Here is a 21510-nt window from a genome sequence, read left to right as displayed (position 1 = left end):
TGGCTACCATCAATAAAACAGAAAATAACAAGTGTTGAAACTGGAACCCTTGTGCACTACTGGTGGGAATGTAAAATAGCACAGCCACAATGGAAAACAGTATGGCAACTCCCCAAAAAATTAAAAATAGAATTATTATATGACCTAGCAACTCCAAAAAGAATCGAAAGCATATTCGCACACCCACGCCTATAGATTTTGTGTCCCATCCCCCTCCCCCAATTTATATGTTGAAACCTCAATCCCCAATAAGATGGTATTTGGAGATGGGGCCTTTGGGAGGTAATTAGGTCATGAAGGTGGAGACACTCAGGATTAGAGCCCTTATAAGAAAAATCAAGACAGCTTGCTTCCTCTCTGCTCTCCACCACGTGAGGATATGAGAAGATGGACATCTGCAAACCAGGAGGTGGGCTCTTACCAGATGCCAGATCTGCTGGCATTTTGACCTTGGACATCCCAGCCTCAGAACTGTGAGAAAAAAAATGTTGTTTACCCAGTCTGTGGCAACTTGTTAGAGCAACCCAAAGTGACAGCTTGGCTTGTTTGGCAGTATTATTCACAATAGCCACAAGGTGGAAGAAACCAAAGTGTCCGTCAGTGGGTGAACGGATAAACAAAAGCTGGTATACACATACAATGGAAAATTATTCAGCCTCAAAAAAGAAAGAAATTCTGACACGTGCTACAACACGGACGAACCTCAAGGACATTAAGTGAAATAAGACAATCACAAAATGACAAATACTGTATGGTTTCACGCATATGAGTTATCTAGAGTAGTCAAATTCAGAGAGACAGAAAGTAGAATGGTAGCTGCCAGGGACTAGGGGGAAGGGGGAAATGGGGAGCTCTTTAATGGTTATGGATTTCAGTTTTACGATGAAAAAGTTCTGGAGACTGATTGCACAACAATGTGAATATACATTATATGACTGAATTGTACACTTCAAAAGTATTAGGATAGTAAATTTTATGTTTTACCACTTTTTTTTTTTAATGCCTTAATATACTTCTACCTCTGTTGAGTGTGCCAGTACCAAAAAATGCTTCCTGATGAGCATGTTTTATTTGGGGGTTATTTCCTAATAAAGCTACTGAGAGTCTTAAACACGATGAAGCAGATGAAATATTTTAAAAGCAGAGAGGTTATCAGCACTTTTTTCCCTTTCAGCTTACCACAAGTACACCAAAGACACTGGTTATTTAGTCATATGTGCTATTCATGCAAAGCATTGAATGGTTATAAAAGAAAAACTGCCCCTGGGTCTTCTTCTCAACGCTCTACTCACAATATTTCTGGTCACCAAATGTGTGTTTTTTTCCCTACCAAGCCAGTCTGCTACACAGGTTCCTGTAACAGGAACTGTAATTCAGTTCCGACACTATGTACCCGGAGTTAGCATCAGATCCTGCAGGCTAAGGGCTCAGTCTCACAAGACTGTTCCCCAACCCATTTCCGACACAAATCACAAATCCAGATTGTTACCTGTGCTTCTGAACAAACAGCTATATATCACACCCTCTCCTCACATTGGATTAATTTGTTAAGAGTGGCTCACAGAACTCAGGAAAACAGTTTACTTACTAAACTACCAGTTTATTACAAAAGGATACAAATCAGGAACAGCAGATGGAAGAGATGCAGAGGGCAAGTACATGGAGAAGGGTGCCGAGATTCCATGCCCTCTCCAGAAGCATCATCATCCCAGCACTTATGCATGTTCGATAATCTGGAAGCTGTCCAGATCTCAAAGTTCATGGATTTTTATGTAGGCTTCATTATGTTGACATGATTGACTAAATCATTGGCCATTTAGTGATTGATTTAACCTCCTGCCCCTCTCCCCTCCACTTGGAGGGGGCGGGTGTGTGGAGGTTGAAAGTTCCAATATAAATCATTCAGTTGGTTCCCTGGGCAACCAGCTCCCAGCCTTAGGGAGTTTCCAAAAGTCACCTCATTAACATAAACTCAGGTATGGTTGAAAGATGCTAAGGAAAGACACCCATTTCACTGTTATGGCTCTGGAGCTATTTGAGGAACTGGAAACGATACTAAATACTGTAACAAAAGGTGTTCCTATAGCTCTTATAGAAAATTACAAGGGGGCTTCCCTGGTGGCGCAGTGGTTGAGAGTCCGCCTGCCGATGCAGGGGACACGGGTTCGTGCCCCGGTCTGGGAGGATCCCACATGCCGCAGAGCGGCTGGGCCCATGAGCCATGGCCGCTGAGCCTGCGCGTCTGGAGCCTGTGCTCCGCAACAGGAGAGGCCATAACAGTGAGAGGCCCGTTTACCACAAAAAAAAAAAAAAAAAAAAAGAAAATTACAAGGGTTTTAGGAGCTGTGTGCCAGGAACAGGGACAAAGACCAAATGTATATTTCTTATTATAAATCATAATATCACAATGGCAAACAGTATTTTCTCTATTACTGGGTCTCAGTTAACTAACTTGGATGCCATCCTCTTAAATTCAGGCATACTTATGGCTCTTGACTGTCTTTGTAGGCACTTAGAAAGAAATTTTAATACATGTGTTGAAGAAAAAGTATTTATTTGACACCTTTACAAAAATATTTAGGCACATAATTTTCATATTATGTCACCTGATTTACATATCTCAATCCTCGGTACCTTTTAAAAACACTAAAATGGTCATTTGGTAAATAGAATCTGTATTGAAAAAATACTGTGATAGGCCAACATTTGTAGACAAACTCAGTTGATCATCAGCATGAGAAAGAAACATTTATGAACAAAATAATCTCTAAAAACATTTTTGTGAGACAAAAAAATCTAACCAGTAGATTTCTTTTTAAAAAGTATTTTCAAAAAAGCAAGCTTAAAAAAAAACCCACCATAGAATACCTCCTCATACCATGATGAAGTGGCACCCTAACAGTAAGAACTAGAAGGTAGGTTTAGAAAACAGCAATGGTGCCAGAGGTTCACAAACACCAACTGACAAAAGCCTGGACACAGAGGCAGCATGAAGTTGATGCATTTAATTCGGAGAAGGGAAGAAGGAATGTCTGACCTATACAGGAGCTACCTTAAGGTGACAAACTGGGGAAGTTTTAACGGAATCACCATTCTGAAGTCTAATTATCTTCCTCTCAGGTAGAAAATAATTTTTCTTTCTTTTTTTTGTTTTTAATTTACCAAAATACGAAAGTAATTTTATTTTTTTTTAAACAGATGGATTCACCTGCATCACACAATATCCACAATTATATCCAGTAGGTATTTAATAAAAGACGGCCGTGAGCAGAAACCATTCTTTAACCGTGAGCAGAAACTGTTCTTTGAAACTAAGCATTCTAGAGGCAAGAAAGTATAGGGTCACATTTTAAAAGAAATACACTGCCCAGCCTCTAGCATTTTAAGGAGCACAAATTAAGAATCTTAATCTTTGCCTATAGTCTTACCATGAAATAATGACAATAACAACATGTGCTGAGTGCCTAATATGTAGGAGGCGTTGTGCTGAGTAGTTTGCATCTGTTATCTCATTTATTCTGAGTATCTTTTTTTCCCCTCAGGGAGGGAAAAATCAATTACAGCCTCATTCACAAGGAGGACCAGTAGTACACAGCTGTAGCTCTGAGGAAGCAAGAATGCACGCACGAGAGGGAGGAGGGACCCAGGCTAGTCACAGAAGTCTAATGGCCTGGCACGCATCTCAGAGCTGGGGGACTAGTAGGAGTTATAACTCCTCTTAGATTAAAAAAGTGCTTCATTCAGCGCAGTGGGTGGGACACCCCTGATCAGCAGTGCTGACAACTGTGCAGGCAGCTTTTACTCATAAATCACGGACTCCTTTCATCTCAATCGGGGTCTGGCTAAAGAATTATACATTCCTTGAGAACAAGAACCCTGCCCTCTTCACCTCAGATGCCCCAGAGCTTAGCATAATGCCTGGAATTAAACAGTCAATCTTTGCTCACTGAATGACGCCATAATAATGAAAGCAAAGGCAGGCCCTCCCCAAATCCTGGGTTCCTTCCCAAACCAGTCAAAAGTGAAATTCTACTATTCTTTCCACGAAGATCCTACATCAGCGTTACTGATGTGAACTTACCATGCATTCCTGATACACTAGGACTACAAACAACAAACTTGCAAACATACTTTTCTTTCTTAACCTACGTGCAAGTTGGATCCTACAAATGACTGACTCATACAGCCAACTGCCATATAAGGGTATTAAAAATCACCTGACATGTTAGCAATGTGTACCCTGGCCAACCAGGGTTATTCAAATCAATCTGGCACTGCCTTAAAAACAGACTGGCCAAAGACAACATCACTGTCACTGACTCAGGAAGAGGAGCCACTAGTCACTAATGTGCTTTCAAAATTCTCACCACAGCTCATCTGTCTCAAAGGGCAAATTTAAGCATTTAACTCTATACTGTCTCTTTCTTCCAAGAGGTAGTTAACAGGTCAAAGAACTTTTGCCTTATAAGATGCTGGAATACCAGGTAAATCTCTTTGTGTGTGCCATAACCAAGCCTGCACGTAATTGAAAACAAACTTCAAAACTGGTTGGCCAGTCTATTCAATCTCCAACTTCTCCAGGCTTCTTTCTCTTATCTTGAAATGTTGGTGGCAGTTGAAGGGGGCATCCAGCAATCAACATGGACAGAGCAGAAGCTGTAAACTACTCTACTGCTTCTAAGCATCCAGAAAGTTCAGCATAGGCCAGGAGCCCTGAGGTCATGTGCATCTAGTGAAGTTATAACCATTCATGATTTCCTCAAATAAACCTGGAGAGATGACAGATCTTCAAGGGAACCTGATATCCAAGAAGCAGTTCAACCCCTGGTGGGGTTTTAGTCCAACACCTCTAAATGCACACAAAGTATTTCTAACATTAGAGTCCCCTCCTCCATGTGGCTGACAGAAGAAGGAACAGAACTGCTAAAATTAGCTCCCACGACTTCCCACTGTCCCCAGTGGCAAAACCAGGCAGTGGCAGCAACATTCACAGCCAGAAGTGCATATCAACCGAGGCCAGCCTGGAAGTGAGACAGAAGCTCAGGCATGTAGACTGACCCATCATTCTCCCTGATTCACAAAGCCTATTCCTCTCTGACTCCAAATTCAATCAACAGATTGCCTCCCTGAAAGAGCTCAAGCTAGCTTAGCTGGCAGCCCCATTTCCTCACTCCCTCAGAGGAGAAGGGAGGTTATCATTGGCAGCATGGTTCAGTGGAAAAAACAGGAATTGTGACTTACTAGCAAGTCACCTAACTTTCTCTGAGTCTTGCTTTCTTATCAATAAAACAGGGACAACAAGATATCTTGTACAAGATAATATCCTATTCTCCCACTTGAATTTTCTCAGCTCACATAATACTGGAAAAAAGTGAGCCTTAGGACCCCTTACCTGGAGCTTGTAACTCAGGAGTTGGCCATGAGGCTAATTCTAGGGACCCAGCACCACCGGCCAGGCTTCAATAAAGACAAAATAAGGGAAAGATATGAACGTGAAATGACCTCAATATAATACTTTTTCAAAAATAAAAAGAAATCAAAACCTTCCAGGTCACCTGTTGAGGCCCCAAAATACTAACTGTTTAGGTCAACAAAGGCCAGTAGATTGCAAACCTAATGAAATGGAAGCCAGAGTGTACACCAACACAAAGGTACCCAGCCTCTTACACAATGATTGCACAGCTGGCCTGAGCAAACACTCATCTCCAAAGTCAATGGATGTCTCTAAGCCAAGTCACACTACTGTGTTCGAGTTAACACCTGACCCACCCAAAGAGGCAATTTAGGCATATGCCCATCCACAGCTGCTCTCCAGGATGCAGCGCCGGTCTTGAGAGAAGCGGGCATGCCCATCAAGTGACCAAGGGAGGTGGGATGTAGGTGGGAGCGTCCAAAGGAAATAGGTATGCTCGTGCCACTCAAGTGGAAAGGAAGGTGATGGCTCCAACACTGACACTGCCAGAGACAGTCCAAGCATCGACAATGGAGAAACATCTAACCAGCCTTTCTCCTCAAACCATACACTCAAAAATATAAGATGTAGACATATTGATTCAAGGATGAGTAAAAAGAGCAGCAACCAAACCCAGAGGTGGGAAGCATGGGGAAACATGATGGTCCCCTCCCCTGCATGCCACTCTCACTCAGAGAAGAAAGGCTGAGTTGCATGGTTTACAATTGCAGCTTTTCACATACATGTGACATACACTGTAGCATGTGGTTTCGCATCGCCGTGGGGCTGGTAGACAGGTGCTTCCAACCCTGCTTACAGATCTGCAGTTTCTGAGAGCTGAAAAAATTTCCATGACTTGTTCATAGTCACAACGTCTTCTAAATAAATCAACAGAGCTAAGTCCTCTGTCTAACCCTTGGTCACTATAGCAGGAGTGAGATCAAGGCAACTACCTCCAAAACATCCCTTTACCCCCAGCACTTAGCACAATGCCTGGCACATAACTACATACTCAATACATTTTAGTCGAATGAATGAATCAGAGACAGACGAATAAATGAAGAAAAGGCCTACTTCCTCCGTCCCTTCATTATCCTCATCCTACACAACAAAGAGGGAACAGGATATTTTCAAGGAAAGCACTCTGTTCATCCCATGAGTTCTTAGGGAAGCCAGCGTGGAAACCAATACACTTCAAAGCCGCACACATTTCTTTAGCGCCAAAGATGTCATCTTTGGCAAAAGGAGTGATGACATCCTTATGAAGAAAATGCAATTGTTAAGAAAGAAAATTCAAAGAAGAGAAATTTAAGATCCTTGGCTGCATTTCCAGCAGAAGGAAGGCTCAAGTGCCTCCAGACGCAGCAACGATGTGAATGATGAGGCTCCAGGTGAAGCACTTCATATACGCAGCTCTCAGGGACACCTGGATATCAAACTATGGAATAAAATATTTTCAGAACATTGACGTTTCACTGTTGGCACAGAAGAAAAATAAATTAAAAAGCCCAGTACAGTTTCCAGTCTGATATAAATTAATTCAAATGGCATATTTAAAAGAGTCAATTATAAGTCTCTTTCACAAAATTTTAAAAGGCGGCAATCAATCCTCAGATTGTACAAGTGCAAAGGAATGGTATTTTCTCCATAATCAAGACACCTCAGAATCTGTATAAGAACTGCCAGTGTTCCGAGCTGATCAAAAACTTGGGCCTATGTAGCTGATGCAATCCTCTGGTCATACTGCTCCTTTCCCCTTAATGTCCAGCTTGTTACTGGCCTCTGACTGTTTGCTCAGCTGCTCTTCAGAGAAAGTGATGTAGGAATACACCAGGCTCCCAGCAATGCTGCAAAATAGAAAACCACCATCAGAGAAGAAGGAAGGAATGGCAAATGTAAGTGGTGTGAGCACGGGAGCTACCTTTACAAGTCAACAGCACAAAAAACTAAAACATATAGCATTTTCATCTACCAAACTAGAGACATTTCCCTCATCATGATATTATCCACTGCTGTTGATGCTTTGGGAAAATGAATGTTTGCACATACTTGCCAGCAGGAGTGCCAATTTTATATAGCCTTTCTGCACGACAATTTGTTGAAATAAAAACCCTTAGAATTCGGCTTATCCTTTGACCTAGCAATCCATTTCATGGATGAATTGTATACATCTTCACAGACTTATTGACAAAGTATTTACCACAAAATCTATAATTGCAGAAAATTAGCTAAAGGATAAATGTCCCACAACAGGGAATTATATAAATTCATACAATAGAATACTATGCATCCATTTAAATGATATAAAATAAAAACTGGCAATGACAGTATTTTGTAATCTTACAAAATATTAAGTATTGTCCAACCCCATTTTATTTAAATGAACATGAATATGTATATTAATATGCATCATAATAGGAAAATGTCTGAAAGGAACACAACAAGAGTATTAACAATGGTTACATCTGGGGGCTTCCCTGGTGGTGCAGTGGTTAAGAATCCGCCTGCCCATGCAGGGGACACGGGTTTTAGCCCTGGTCCAGGAAGATCCCACACACGGCGGAGCAACTAAGCCTGTGCTCTAGAGCCCGCAAGCCACAAATACTGAGCCCAAGTGCCACAGCTACTGCAGCCCGTGTGCCTAGAGCCTGTGCTCCGCAATGAGAAGCCTCCGCAATGAGAAGCCTCCGCAATGAGAAGCCACCGCAATGAGAAGCCCGCGCACTGCAACGAGGAGTAGCCCATGCTCTCCGCAACTAGAGAAAGCCCGTGCACAGCAACAAAGACCCAAAGCACCCCAAAATAAACAAATAAAATAAATAAATTTACTTTTAAAAAATGGTTACATCTGGACGGTAAGGTTATAGGTGATTTCTATATGTATTTTCTGCATTTTCAAAAATAATCATTCAAGACAAAAGAAATATTATTTTTAATAAGAGTAAAAAGCATCCCAATAAGTAAGTAAACATGCAGACCCTGGGGAGATTTCACAGAGTTGGTTTCTCTCCCACTAGAATCAAGGTCACAGTGGAGAGAACCTGTCATCTGAGCCCTCAAACTCTGAGCTGGTTGCTGCTAGCCCTCACACTTGTCTACCACACCTAACGGCAGGAGGGTTCATTCTTTTGCGACAGTGATTATTCTTGTCTACTCTCACCTGGACTACATAGCCTCCTGCCCCAATCACTAAACTGAAAGCAAGCTGGAGAAGCTCCAAGAGCCGACATGCTAAACTGCCCTGACCAGCTCTGCCACCAAGCCTGCCACCTGTGACTCCCTAGGGTCTCCAGCTGGCAGCCTAGCCTACACTCTTTCAGATGTCTCCATCCTGGATTTGGCCCCCACCTTCTACCTGACCACCTGATTCATAAACTTGCTGCTTATTTGAAATTAGTTCTATTCTCCTCTGGACTTTGGCATCCCGGTCCCAGGAGGGTAAAAGCTGCATAGCTCCTGCAAATAAGGAAGCAAGATCAGGCATTCAGGGTACTAAATAATCAAATTGTGACCATTTATTGAAGTCTACTACATGCCAGGCATTTTACATACATCTCCTGCCACTATAATATCCCTTCAAGGTGCTCATTTTAGGGATGAAGAAACTGAGTCCCAGAAGTCATAAGTTACCTTGCTCAGGGTCACAAAGCATCTTAATGATGGACCAGAATAAAACCCAAGTCTGTCTGATTTTCTCCACTGAATCGGCTTCCTCCCTATAGCCCCTGCTCCACTTGATAGTGCAGGTACCTGGCTTTATATTGTTCCCATCAGCCTATGAATTTCCCAAGGCTTTACTCTTAGCTCTACAGAGTGCCTTACACAGGCCTGGCACTTTGTAGCAGCACAATTAAATAACTGCTGAATTGAATATCTGCTATGGCCCCATTCAAAGAAAGGAGCCTCATGAACCCATCCCTGGGCCAGAGTTCACAGAGCTTCATCTTTTCCTTCATCTGGTTGCTTTCTTCCATTTCTTTTTTCTTCTTCTTCTTCTTTTTTCCTTTCAGAATTTGATCCGACTCTTCTGGAAACTTTTCTTATTTATCTACTGCATCAAGTAGATGATTTCCTTGGTAGCTGGGCTAGGACCCAAGGAGACAGACAGCCTACCATAGCCTTCCTGATCAAAGCTAAAACTTCCTTGAGGTTCACATGTACATCTACATGATAGTCAATTTCCCTTTGCTTCCAACCCCACAAAAAAGTAGAAGGAATGCTCTTTCTTACTTTCATCCTATCCTCCTCTAGATCCCCTCTCCTATGACAACCTAAAACATAACAATGCTCTCTTTTACTTCTCCTGTCAAGACAATCTATTATGTTCATGTTAAGCCGATTTCACCTAAATAGAAATAATGGAGCAATGCAGGATAGAAGAAGACAAAGAACGCCCTGGAATTCACTCTGGACTTCCTCCTTACGGCGATCCTGGGACCCTATATCCCTAGCGTAGTTAGTGTGACAAAAAACATGGACTCTGGAGTTAGGTGTTGGTTCAAATCTTGAATGTAACTGCTAGCTCTGTGCCCCTGGGCAAATCTGTTAATTTCTCTTGAGATTCTAGTTCTGTACTAAAAAGATAAGAATAATACTATCTACCTAGACTTGTTTGAAGAATAAATGAGATAACACGTATAAAGAACCAGGCCCTAATCCTGGCACACAGAGTAAGCAATCAGGAAATATTTATTCCCTTCTCCCCACTTCCATGTAAGCTCCAATACTCACAGGCTAGAGGCGAGATGCATTGTTAACAAAAGGTACAGTGGTATGATAAGGTATAATAAGAAGATTCCTGATGCAAGAAAAGGGCATCTTGTTACCACAGAGTTGTTTAAATAACCAGAGCAAAACCAAAACACAGAAACCATTATTCTTAACTCTGGAGATTAAAGAGTACAGACTGTCCGGGTTATCACAAGTTCCAACATGAGGCAATAATAAAAGGCTTTCATCTCATCTTTATTCCTGACCTGATCATTATCAAACGTTTACATCTTCAGAAATGGCCTTTCCTGAATCACCTGAAAAGAAGTAAATATTCATCGACAAAGACACCATGTGCCAAAAAGCAAGGATGAGTTAATGCTGTGGAAGAATGTAAATTGCTTCCTAGAAGCTTTGGGAATGTGGGGAAGCTGGAAGGAGGAGATGAGGAAGACTAAGAAAAGAAAGGGAAAAGACCCAATTTGGGGGGGAAGGGCCTATATCTAAATTTTTATACATGACTATCAAGTGATTCCGAATCAAAATCTGCTACTTCAAAAAACTTCTCATTAACCCACTGGCTCTACAAATATGCAATTAGAGTTGACCTCTGATGCTCTGGAATTGGTATTTATATATTCGACAATCCTAAACACTGATTTTTAAAAATCTTAAGCAATTCTCCATCTGCCTAATATTCAGATCATAGTACTACCAACTGTTAATTCACTGAGACCTGCTGTGGCAGACACAGCCAGGAAAGAAACAGAAGAAAGAGACAAAGCAAGAGTGTCCTGCAGACAGGGGTCTAGCTAGAATGCCACAAGCCTGGCTGGCAAATGCCACTTCACCTGCTCTGATCCACTTCTGATCTTCCAGAGATCAGGCAAGTACAACCTACCTCTCCGAGACCTACGCAGCCATGGACATGTTTACCAGCCTCATACGATTAGAAATCCATCCTACAAACATACTAAAAACGCCCCTCCATGTAGCAGCTCCATGGCCGCGGACAAGAGTCTGAAGGAACAGGCTGTCTCCATCTCCCCCTGCAGCTGACTTGTCTGTTCACCGGTGTAGCCAGGTAGCTCTGCCTCTTAGATTAGACCCTGCCTTCCATATTCCATGTGTAAAATATGTCAACCAATATCAAGACCTATGAACTAAGACAGTTTGACTTTTACTGCGATTTCCTAATACATGCAATTTCTGCCAAATAATTGAGGCAGGGCCTCTGAGTACATTCCTCCTACAGTGACCAGGGACACCCCATCTTCACTCCACATGCAGGAGCTGCTGGGGACCCTTTTCTCGTCTTTCTCACCAGGCACATGAAGCAGAGCTATGCTGCCTCTTCATCTATCTTCCAGAGCTCCTATCTGAACAAAGGGAAACAGAGAGGTGACACAGGGTTGACTAGAAAGCATTTAACTGTGGACTCTGTGACATTTGCAAAATTCTATAATGTGGGGCAAGTTACTCTCAGAACCTCTCAGAACCTTAGTTTCCTCATTTGTGAAATGGTGAGTAGACTACCACCCTTACAGGACTGATGTGAGAATTAAATTATATAATTTATTTATATAACAATGTTATATATAATTATATGTTAAACCATATAACTAAACTATAGACTTAATAGGACAACAGATCATTTTCAAAAGGTTAATCAGCATACAGCAGACATCCAATAGGGGTAAGAGTCAAAATGCTAAGGCATACCAGGGACGAATACTGCCAAACGCAGAAAGAAGAAAGGGGTTTTGGCAGTTGTCACTTCTCCCCCATCTCTGTGGCTGCACACCAATTTATTCATCCAGAAAGTCAAGGAGTCCTAAGTATAGTAAAACCTTCCTGGTTTTGTCATCCCAATTAGACCTTAATTGTATTATGAGTAAGCAAGACTTGACCTACCCTCTACCATCTGTATTGTATTAGTAACTCTCAGAGTATTTTCCTAGCTGGGTATTCATCCTTCCCATCATGAGACATTCAAGGCACTCTGCACTCGGGCACCAACCTACTTCTCTAGCACAGTCAGCCCTCGGTACCTGCGGATGTAGAACCCACAGATACAGAGGGCTGACCACGGGACTTGAGCATCTGCAGATTTCGGCATCCACGGCAGGTCCTGGAACCAATCCCCAGGAAATACTGAGGGAGGCCTGTTTCACCTTGTGAAATACGTCTTGCTCTAGCTGTACTGGAGTTCCTACCAGCACCTCCCCAGCCTCCACCCAACATCTGCCTTTCCAGCCCCACACTTCTGCTCACGCAGTACTGCGTGGCTGGAATACCCACCCTTCTCTTTCTCACCTCTCCAAATCCTACCCACTGGTCAAGTCCTGGCCTAAGTATCCTTTCCACTATGAAATCTCCCAAGCAACTCTGTGTGATTTTAGTTCCTGAGACTACCACAACCTTTGTTACTGGTGCCAGTCTGGATAGATACTTTGTGACCTTTGAGTGAGGACAGCTGTGGAAAGCTCTTTTGAGGGAATGTATTAAAAGGGCCTCGGCATTGCTATTATTAATGCCATATAAATGCCTAATGTTATTATAAATGCTATGTGATTCCTATATAAATGAAAGCCATTACTATTAATATAAACATTTCACACTTCCCCTCTTTTGGTCTCATCACAGTAGCCAGGGTGGTCCTATTAAAATTAAAGCAGATCATGTCACTCCTCTATTCAAAATCCTCCAACGCTCTTCCTATCTCTTAAAAGTTGTCCCTAGGGGGCTTCCCTGGTGGCGCAGTGGTTAAGAGTCTGCCTGCCGATGCAGGGGACACGGGTTCGTGCCCCGGTCTGGGAGGATCCCACATGCCGCGGAGCAGCTGGACCCGTAAGCCATGGCCGCTGAGCCTGCGCGTCCAGAGCCTGCGCTCCGCAACGGGAGAGGCCACCACTGTAACAGTGAGAGGCCCGTGTACCGCAAAAAAAAAAAAAAAAAAAGTTGTCCCTAATCTGCCCCCACCCCATTACCTCTACGGTCCCATCTCATTTCAGGCACTCCACTCCCACCTGCCACACTGGCCTCCTTGCTGGTTCTTGAACACACCAGGCACACTCCCACTTCAGGACCTTTCCACTTGCTCTTCCCTCAAGAAATCAGTATGGCATCTTTGATACTAATCTCCAACTCGGGGCTGAGTCCAAACTACTCAAGCATTTCCATCATTTTCTCCCCTACTTCTATTCCTTTTTCTTTTCTGCCTCTTAAAACAACTTAAAATGAGGGTAGAGGACTCCCATCAGAACTTTTAAAAAGATAATATATTTTATGTGTTTCCTACACCTGGAAGAAGTTCCTTCAAATGTCATTAGTCTTCTGCAAAATAACTTTAGACCTAATGACCACATGACACAGTTTCACAGGACTTCCTCAGGGTGAATCAGAGAAGTTTAGTGGCAGAACTAGGATAGACAACTCTAGCTTAAAAACTGAGCACATGAAAACTGAGGTCATGAAAAGTGAACTATATATAAATAGCTAGCAGCAGTACCCATAACAAAACACACATTTTTTGGCTATATTCTATTTCAGTGCTCTTCTGTAAGGAATTATACTATAACCAAGGGCTAGCTAACCTCCCTACATCCTATTTAAAAGTCCAAGTTATTCTAGTGAGATGCCAGTTATTTAACTCTAAAAAGCCTGGTAACTGTTATAGCAGCAGCAACCAACTGATAATACAAAACATGTCCTCTCTCTCTCCAAATGAGAGAACTACTAAGTAAAATGTCCTTACTTCAGGAGTAAGGACATGTCCTTACTTGTAAGTAAGGACATGTCCTTACTTGTAAGTCAGTCAGTCCTTACTTGAAGTAAGTCCTTACTTCAGGAGAAGCCTAGAACCAGAAGAGAGTCTGCTAGGATGGAATTATTCAGGAGGAGAAGTCTGGAACTAGGAAGCAACACATCCTTTTAAGGAAACAGGCAAAGGAGTCCACAATGAACGAATTGTAGATTCAGGCGCTGGGCAGAGATAGCTAGACCAAAGTCCTCAGGACCTAACTCTGGAGCTAGACTCTGAGCTGCACTATGGCCCACCCCAAAGACTGCATAGACTCTAGTTTGGTGTCATAAGCTACAGTAAAATGGGTTGTGTTACACAAAAGGAGGCTGACTTAAGAGTTATATAACCAGTATGATGACATATCCTGAAGGGATATGAAAATAAATTCATTCATCTATTCACTATTTACTAGATTGCAGTTAAGAAAATGTGGAAGGCAATCAAGGATTGAATATTTACCAGCTGGGTAGTATGTGGCAAGTTTCTCAGCCCCACTATGAAATGGAATATACACAGCATCTGTCTCAGAGGGCCGTTTTAAAGATTAAGTATGGAGTACTTAGGGCAATGCCTAAGCATAAAAAATATTGTCTGGTATTTTGTTATTATTATTACTGGTTGGATGCCTATTATGGACCAGGAACTGATAAATACTGACACAACTATAAATAAGACAAGTGGTTTCTACCCTCAAATAGCTGAGAATCTAAGGTAACAATGGCTACATATGGTTTACTTAGGTTACATTACAACTAATCAGTCATTTACTGAATGATAATTCATTAAGGGGTGAGAACTTGGACTCTGGAGTCCAACCCATCTGGGTTAAAATCCTTTAGTGACTTACTAGCTATGTGACCTTGGCAGGGCTATGAGTGAATGCACCATGTCTCTCTGGAGCACGATGCCTGGCACACAGAAAGAGGCTCAATGCACGTCTTCAGAATCCATTCAACTCAAACTTTCTAAGCCCCAGCCTCCTCATTTGTAAAACAGTGATACTAAAAGAACTTCAAAAGAGTGTTATGAAGAATTAGGCAATTCAACAAAGGACAGTATTTTCAACAAAAGGTACTGGAACAATTGGATATCTATATTAAAAAAACACATACACAGGAAAAAGAATCTTCATCCAGACCTCACACCACATATAAAAATTATTACAAAACAGGCTATATACCTAACTATAAAACCTAAAACTGTAAAACTTCTAGAAGAAAATATAAGAGAAAACCTTCGTGACCTTGGGTTAGGCAGAGATTTCTTAGACACAGCACTGAAAGCACAACCCATAAAAGAAAAAAGAACTGGTAAATTAAACTTCATGAAAAATTTTAAATTTTGCTCTTCAAAAGAGATTAAGAAAATGAAAAGCAAGCCATGACTGAGAAAAACTACTTGCAAATCACACATCTGATAAAGGACATGTATCCACAATATACCGATATAAGGAACTCTCAAAACTCATTAAGAAAACAACTCAAGTTTTTGAAATGAGCAAAATATTTGAATAGCCATTTTACCAAAGAATACATACAGATGGCAAATAAGCAAATGAAAAGATGCTCAACATCATGAATCATTAGGGAAATTAAAACCACAATGAGACACCACTACAGATCTATTAGAATGTCTAGAATCTGAAAAACAAAGACAAACTGACGATACCAAGGGCCAGGATGCGGAACAATTAGAACTCTCATACACGGCTGGGGGGTTACACAAAATGGTACAGACACTTTCGAAAATAGTTTGGCAACTTCTAACAAAGTTAAACATACACTTACCATACGGCCCAGAAATTCCACTCCTAAGTATTTACCCAAGTGAAATGAAAACTTATGTTCATACACAACTTTTAAACAAATGTTTTGGCAGCTAACACAAAACACCTAAAAACTGATAACTATGCAAATAACTTTCAGCTGATGAACACATAAACTAACTGTGATGTATCCATAATGGAATACTACTCAGCAGTAAAATGGTACAAACTACTGATACATGCACACCACAGAACCTCAAATGCAACACGGAATCTCACATGCAGTATGTTAAGCAAAAGAAGTCAGACCAAGAGCTACATAACATTATGTATCATTATATGACATTCTGGACACCATATGGATAGAAAACAGATCTTTGTAAGGGGAGAGAGGTTCAATGCAAAGGGACATAGGGAGATTTTGGGGGGTAATACAATTATTTTATACCTTGAATATGGTGGTTACATAACTGTAATAGTTGGTTACATAACTGTATGCATTTGTCCAAACCTGCAGAACTGCACAGGAAAAGGGGGACATTTTACTGTATTTAAATCATATGCTAATTTTTTTTTTTTTTTTAATGGAAGGGAAGAAAAAGAATCACAGATAAAGATAAGCTCCAGAGATTCTACAAATTCTAGCCCGGGCAGTTATGGGGATGATGATATCATTATCTGGAGAGGATACATTACTCGGGCCAAAGCCACGGGCCAGAGCCCAACCTCTGATGAAAGTACAGAAGCGTGTTCTGTCACCACCCTTCACTATTCATTCCCCACTTGCTCTGTTGCTTTTTTGGGCTTGGGTGAACATGCACTAATTGGCCACTGGAAAAAGGCACTTAGGGGAGTTAGAGACAGCCAGGCTCTCCACAGAGCCCTACTAAAAAAAGAAAAAAAAAAAAGCCTTCATAAATCACACTATCAAATTTGAATGGAGCCTGAGAAGCTAGCAATGCAAACCTCCTGCTTCCTGGAATTGAATCATATCAGAGGGGGCTATTTAAACTTTCCTTAAAACAGCAAAGAAACCAGGCAGGGTGAAGGGGAGCTAGATGCATCTGAGTTTAATCAGAGAATCCTTTAAGAGTACAGTTTAATTAGTGATTTCCTTCAAAGTGCAATCAGCCAAGGATGGACTGACACCATGTCCAATCAAAGTGAAATCTATTAAGTAGCCAATTTAAGTTTGGTTTTCACATTTAAAAAAGAAGTAATATTCACAACCTATGAGTCTGCTTATTAACTAGTGGAAGATAAGTCAAAAAAACAATAAAACCATAATTTTCATTTTAAAGAGAAAAAGTGAAAGAAAAAAAGGCAACATATACTTTCCTTTACAAATGCTGTAAAGCATGTTGTAATGGAAAGAGTATTTGAAACAGAAGGTCACCTGGATTTTAATCCCAACTCTGCAAATAATTTGAACGCTGACTGGTGACTAAGCATACCACTTATTGTCCTTAATCTTATAATGAAACAGAGATTAAAGAGATACAGCATGTAGGGCTTCCCTGGTGGCGCAATGGTTGAGAGTCCGCCTGCCGATGCTGGGGACACGGGTTTGTGCCCCGGTCCGGGAAGATCCCACATGCCACAGAGTGGCTGGGCCTGTGAGCCATGGCCGCTGAGCCTGTGCGTCCGGAGCCTGTGCTCCGCAACGGGAGAGGCCACAATGGTGACAGGTCTGCGTACCGCAAAAAAAAAAAAAAAAGAAGAGATACGGCATGTAAAATTTATTACAATAAAATGTGAAAGCAATTTAGGAATTATTAAAAATACTACAGAGGGGAAGAGTACCAATGACATCATTATCAACTAACCTTGCTAGCAAAACAGTACTGTTTAACCAGAACTATAATGCACTACTTAACACAAAAAGAAATTCCATGGAAGAATTTTCAAGATGTTACGTATGTTAGGCTGACATACGTTGTAACATTCCAGCATACTCAGGCACTTCTAAGTTTTTTTTTAAGTAGCCTGAAACGTGAAAAAAACAAAAACCTAATATTTCTTATAAGATACTATAAGAGATTTGAACTGCAGATATCTGAAAATGCAAAGAGCAGCTTTTATTTCATTTTGACTATCGAGTTCTCATTTGAAGGGGACAAAAAGAAAATCAAGGCATCTCTGAATCGGGTCTATAACGTGTCATAATGATTCTTTAATCTAGATTTTTAGAAATGAAGGAAACTCAGGCCACATCCAAAGTCAAAACTGGTTCACCATGTTGATCCTTACAGCCTGGCCCTTCTTCACGGCTATTAATGAAAGAGACTGATACTTACTAAGCATAGATGTGAAGCGATGAATCAGGTACTTTACACTCACTGGATTATTTCATTCCAACAACTCTAAAGAGATAGGTATTTCTATCCCAAACACATAAGAAAACTGAAGCTCAGAAAAGATAAACAACTCATTCAAAATCACACAGGTAGCAAGCATCAGAATTGTGACTCTGACCAAGGCCTGAGACTCAGCTACTCATCTTCCTTCTATAATATGCAATCCTCAGGTATACTTACATACCCATCCTCTCACCAACTCCTACCCCACAAATAAAAAATGATTTTTCCTCTAAAAGGCAAACAACAATAGTGGCAAATAAATGTCAGGGAAGGGGAAACAATGAATTACTAACCTATTAATAATATTAGTATGGAATATTAAATTCTCATATTGATTCATAAGAAAGGTAGAATAGGTATTATCATTTGTTTACATTTGAAAGGTAGAATAGATATCATTTGTTTACAATTACTAACCTATTAATAATATTAGTACTGAATATTAAATTCTCATATTGATTCATAAGAAAGGTAGAATAGGTACTATCATTTGTTTACATTTGAAGAAATAAAAGCTCAAGAGAAGTTATATACTTTCTTGCAAATTAAAAAAAAAGATACTACCATATTCTAGAAAAGAGCTTTATAGTTTCCAAAGTGTTTTTTTACCAATCTATACAGCAATATACAACAATCCGATCAAGCAAATATTTATTAAGCAATGACCAGGATTCATTCTAGGAGCTTGGGAAACGTGAGTGAAGAGCACAGGCAGAGATCCATACCCTCACAGAACTTACATTATAGCAGGGGAGATAGAAAATAGGTAATATATATAAATATAAATAGAAAAGTAGAATAAGAGGGTTTGGGAGTATCAGAAGAGGAAGAGCAGGCTGCAATTTTAAATAAGGTGGTCGGGATAGACCTCCTTGAATAGGTAACATTTGAGCAAAAATTTATAGGCATAAAGGAATTAGCCACGCAAAGTATCTGGCAGTATAATGTTCCAGGTAGAGGAAATATCCTGTCCAAGCACCTAAAGAGAGAGCATGCCCTGTATTCTAAAGGAACAGCAAGGAGGTCTGTGTAGATGAAGTGAGGTGAGGGAGAAGAGAAGCAAGAGTTGAACTTGGAGGACAAGAAGGGGATAGATCTTGTAGGGCCTTCTCAGGACTTTGGGACCTGGAGAGACATGGGGGAAGGGGAGTAAAAAGAAGAGTGACATGTTCTGACTTACCTTTTACAAGGAATATACTGTCAACTCTTGAGAACTGACTAGGGGTGGGGGATGAGTTAAACCAGGGATACAAGTACAGAAGACTAGGCAGTAATCTAGGCAAAAGATGTTGGTAGCTTATGCAGATGGTGAAAAGTGATGTTCTGAAGGCAGAACCAACAGAATTTGCTAACAAACTGGATACTGGGTATAAGACGGAAGAGTCAAGGATGACTCCAAGGCTTTTGAACTGAGAGGCTAGAAGGATGGAGGCTCCATCAGCTGAGATGCAGAGACTGTGGAGGTGGAAGAGACTTTGGAGAAAATAAAAGAGTTCAGTTTTTGACATGTCAGCCAGAGATGTCAAGTGGGCTACTACATATAAAAAGTCTGAGTTCAGGACAGAGGTCTCTAAAATTTGAGAATTTTAAAGCATATAAATAGTGTTTAAAAGCATGAAATTCAAAATTCTCAAACTGAAAAAGATCTTTCATGCAAGTCACCCTCATCACTGTTGAAGATAAAGTCTAAAGAAATGCAGTGATATGTCCAAGGTTAGACACATATAAAGCAACTCTAACAGAGCTGGTATTCTTTAGCCTGGAATTTTCTTGAGAACACTGCATTGACATCTAGCACAATAAATAAAGGATTACTCTTTGAAGGCTAAATAAAAGGGGTTCAACTTCCAGAAAAGACTCCCCAAAAACTGTGGATAAAATATGGAACCACTGTCTCCCCTTTCTTAAAAAGCATTATTGAAAGACGTGAAATGTATAGTTTAAAGACAGCCTCTTCAGTAAGTGGTGCTGGGAAAACTGGACAGCTACATGTAAAAGAATGAAATTAGAACACTCCCTAACACCATACACAAAAATAAACTCAAAATGGATTAAAGACCTAAATGTAAGACTAGACACTATAAAACTCTTAAGAGGAAAACACAGGAAAAACACTCTTTGACATAAACCACAGCAAGACCTTTTTTGACCCACCTCCTAGAGTAATGAAAATAAAAACAAAAATAAACAAATGGAACCTAATGAAACTTAAAAGCTTTTGCACAGCAAAGGAAACCATAAACAAGAGGAAAAGACAACCCTCAGAATGGGAGAAAATATTTGCAAATGAAACAACAGACAAAGGATTAATCTCTAAAATATACAAACAGCTCATGCAGCTCAATATCAAGAAAACAAACAACCCAATCAAAAAAATGGGTGGAAGCCCTAATAGACATTTCACCAAAGAAGACATACAGATGGCCAAGGGGCACATGAAAATATGTTCAACATTACTAATTATTAGAGAAATGCAAATCAAAACTACAATGAGGTATCACCTCACACCAGTCAGAATGGCCATCATCAAAAAATATACAAACAATAAATGCTGGAGAGGGTGTGGAGAAAAGGGAACCCTCTTGCATTGTTGGTGGGAATGTAAACTGACATAGCCACTATGGAGACCAGTATGGAGATTCCTTAAAAAACTAAAAATAGAACTGCTATGTAACCCAGCAATCCCACTACTAGGCATATACCCTGAGAAAACCATAATTCAAAACGACACATGTACCCCAATGTTCACTGCAGCACTATTTACAATAGCCAGGTCATGGAAGCAACCTAAATGTCCAATGACAGACGAATGCATAAAGAAGATGTGGCACATATATACAATGGAATATTACTCAGCCATAGAAAGGAACGAAACTGGGTCATTTGTAGAGATGTGGATGGTCCTAGAGTCTGTCATACAGAGTGAAGTAAGTCAGAAAGAGAAAAACAAATATCGTATATTAACACATATATGTGGAATCTAGAAAAATGGTACAGATGAACCTATTTTCAGGGCAGGAATAGAGACGTAGAGAAGGGACATGTGGACACAACGGGGTGGTGGGGGGGAAAGGAAGGGTGGGACAAACTGGGAGATTAGGATTGACATATAAACACTACCGTGGGTAAAATAGCTAGCTAGTGGGAACATGCTATAAAGCACAGGAAGCTCAGCTTGGTGCTCTGTGACGACCTAGACGGGGTGGGGTGGGAGGGAGGGGATATACGTATACATATAGCTGATTCATTTCACTGTACAGCAGAAACTAACACAACATTGTAAAGCAATTATACTCCAATAAAAAAAATTTTTAATAAAAAAATATATATAGTACATTGCAGGCACTCCATAAATGTTTGTCTAATAATAAATGAACAAATTTGCTGTGAAACAGTCTAAGCTTACTGTGACTATTTG

The 21510-nt window shown here is 40.7% G+C and overlaps 1 protein-coding gene across 3 annotated transcripts in view; it reads right to left on the bottom strand.

Annotated features, from left to right (window-relative positions):
- Positions 1–2537: 2537 nt before the first annotated feature.
- The window catches only part of SLC35D1 (solute carrier family 35 member D1), a 54852-nt gene continuing 35879 nt past the window's right edge, over positions 2538–21510 (bottom strand). For all 3 annotated transcript variants that reach the window (XM_089921315.1, XM_089921307.1, XM_022581147.2), the window contains one exon: positions 2538–7299. In XM_089921315.1, coding sequence (XP_089777441.1) covers positions 7191–7299 — 109 coding nt within the window. In that variant the 3' untranslated portion in view covers positions 2538–7190. The remainder of the gene's footprint in view (positions 7300–21510) is intronic.

This window comes from Delphinapterus leucas, chromosome 1 (genome assembly GCF_059928025.1).
Source record: "Delphinapterus leucas isolate spDelLeu-1000000601 "Yukka" chromosome 1, BTC_Dleu_Yukka2, whole genome shotgun sequence".
Taxonomy (NCBI): Eukaryota; Metazoa; Chordata; class Mammalia; order Artiodactyla; family Monodontidae; genus Delphinapterus; species Delphinapterus leucas.
The sequence above is the reverse complement of the archived record's forward strand: the minus strand, read 5'-3'. Positions and strand labels throughout refer to the sequence as shown.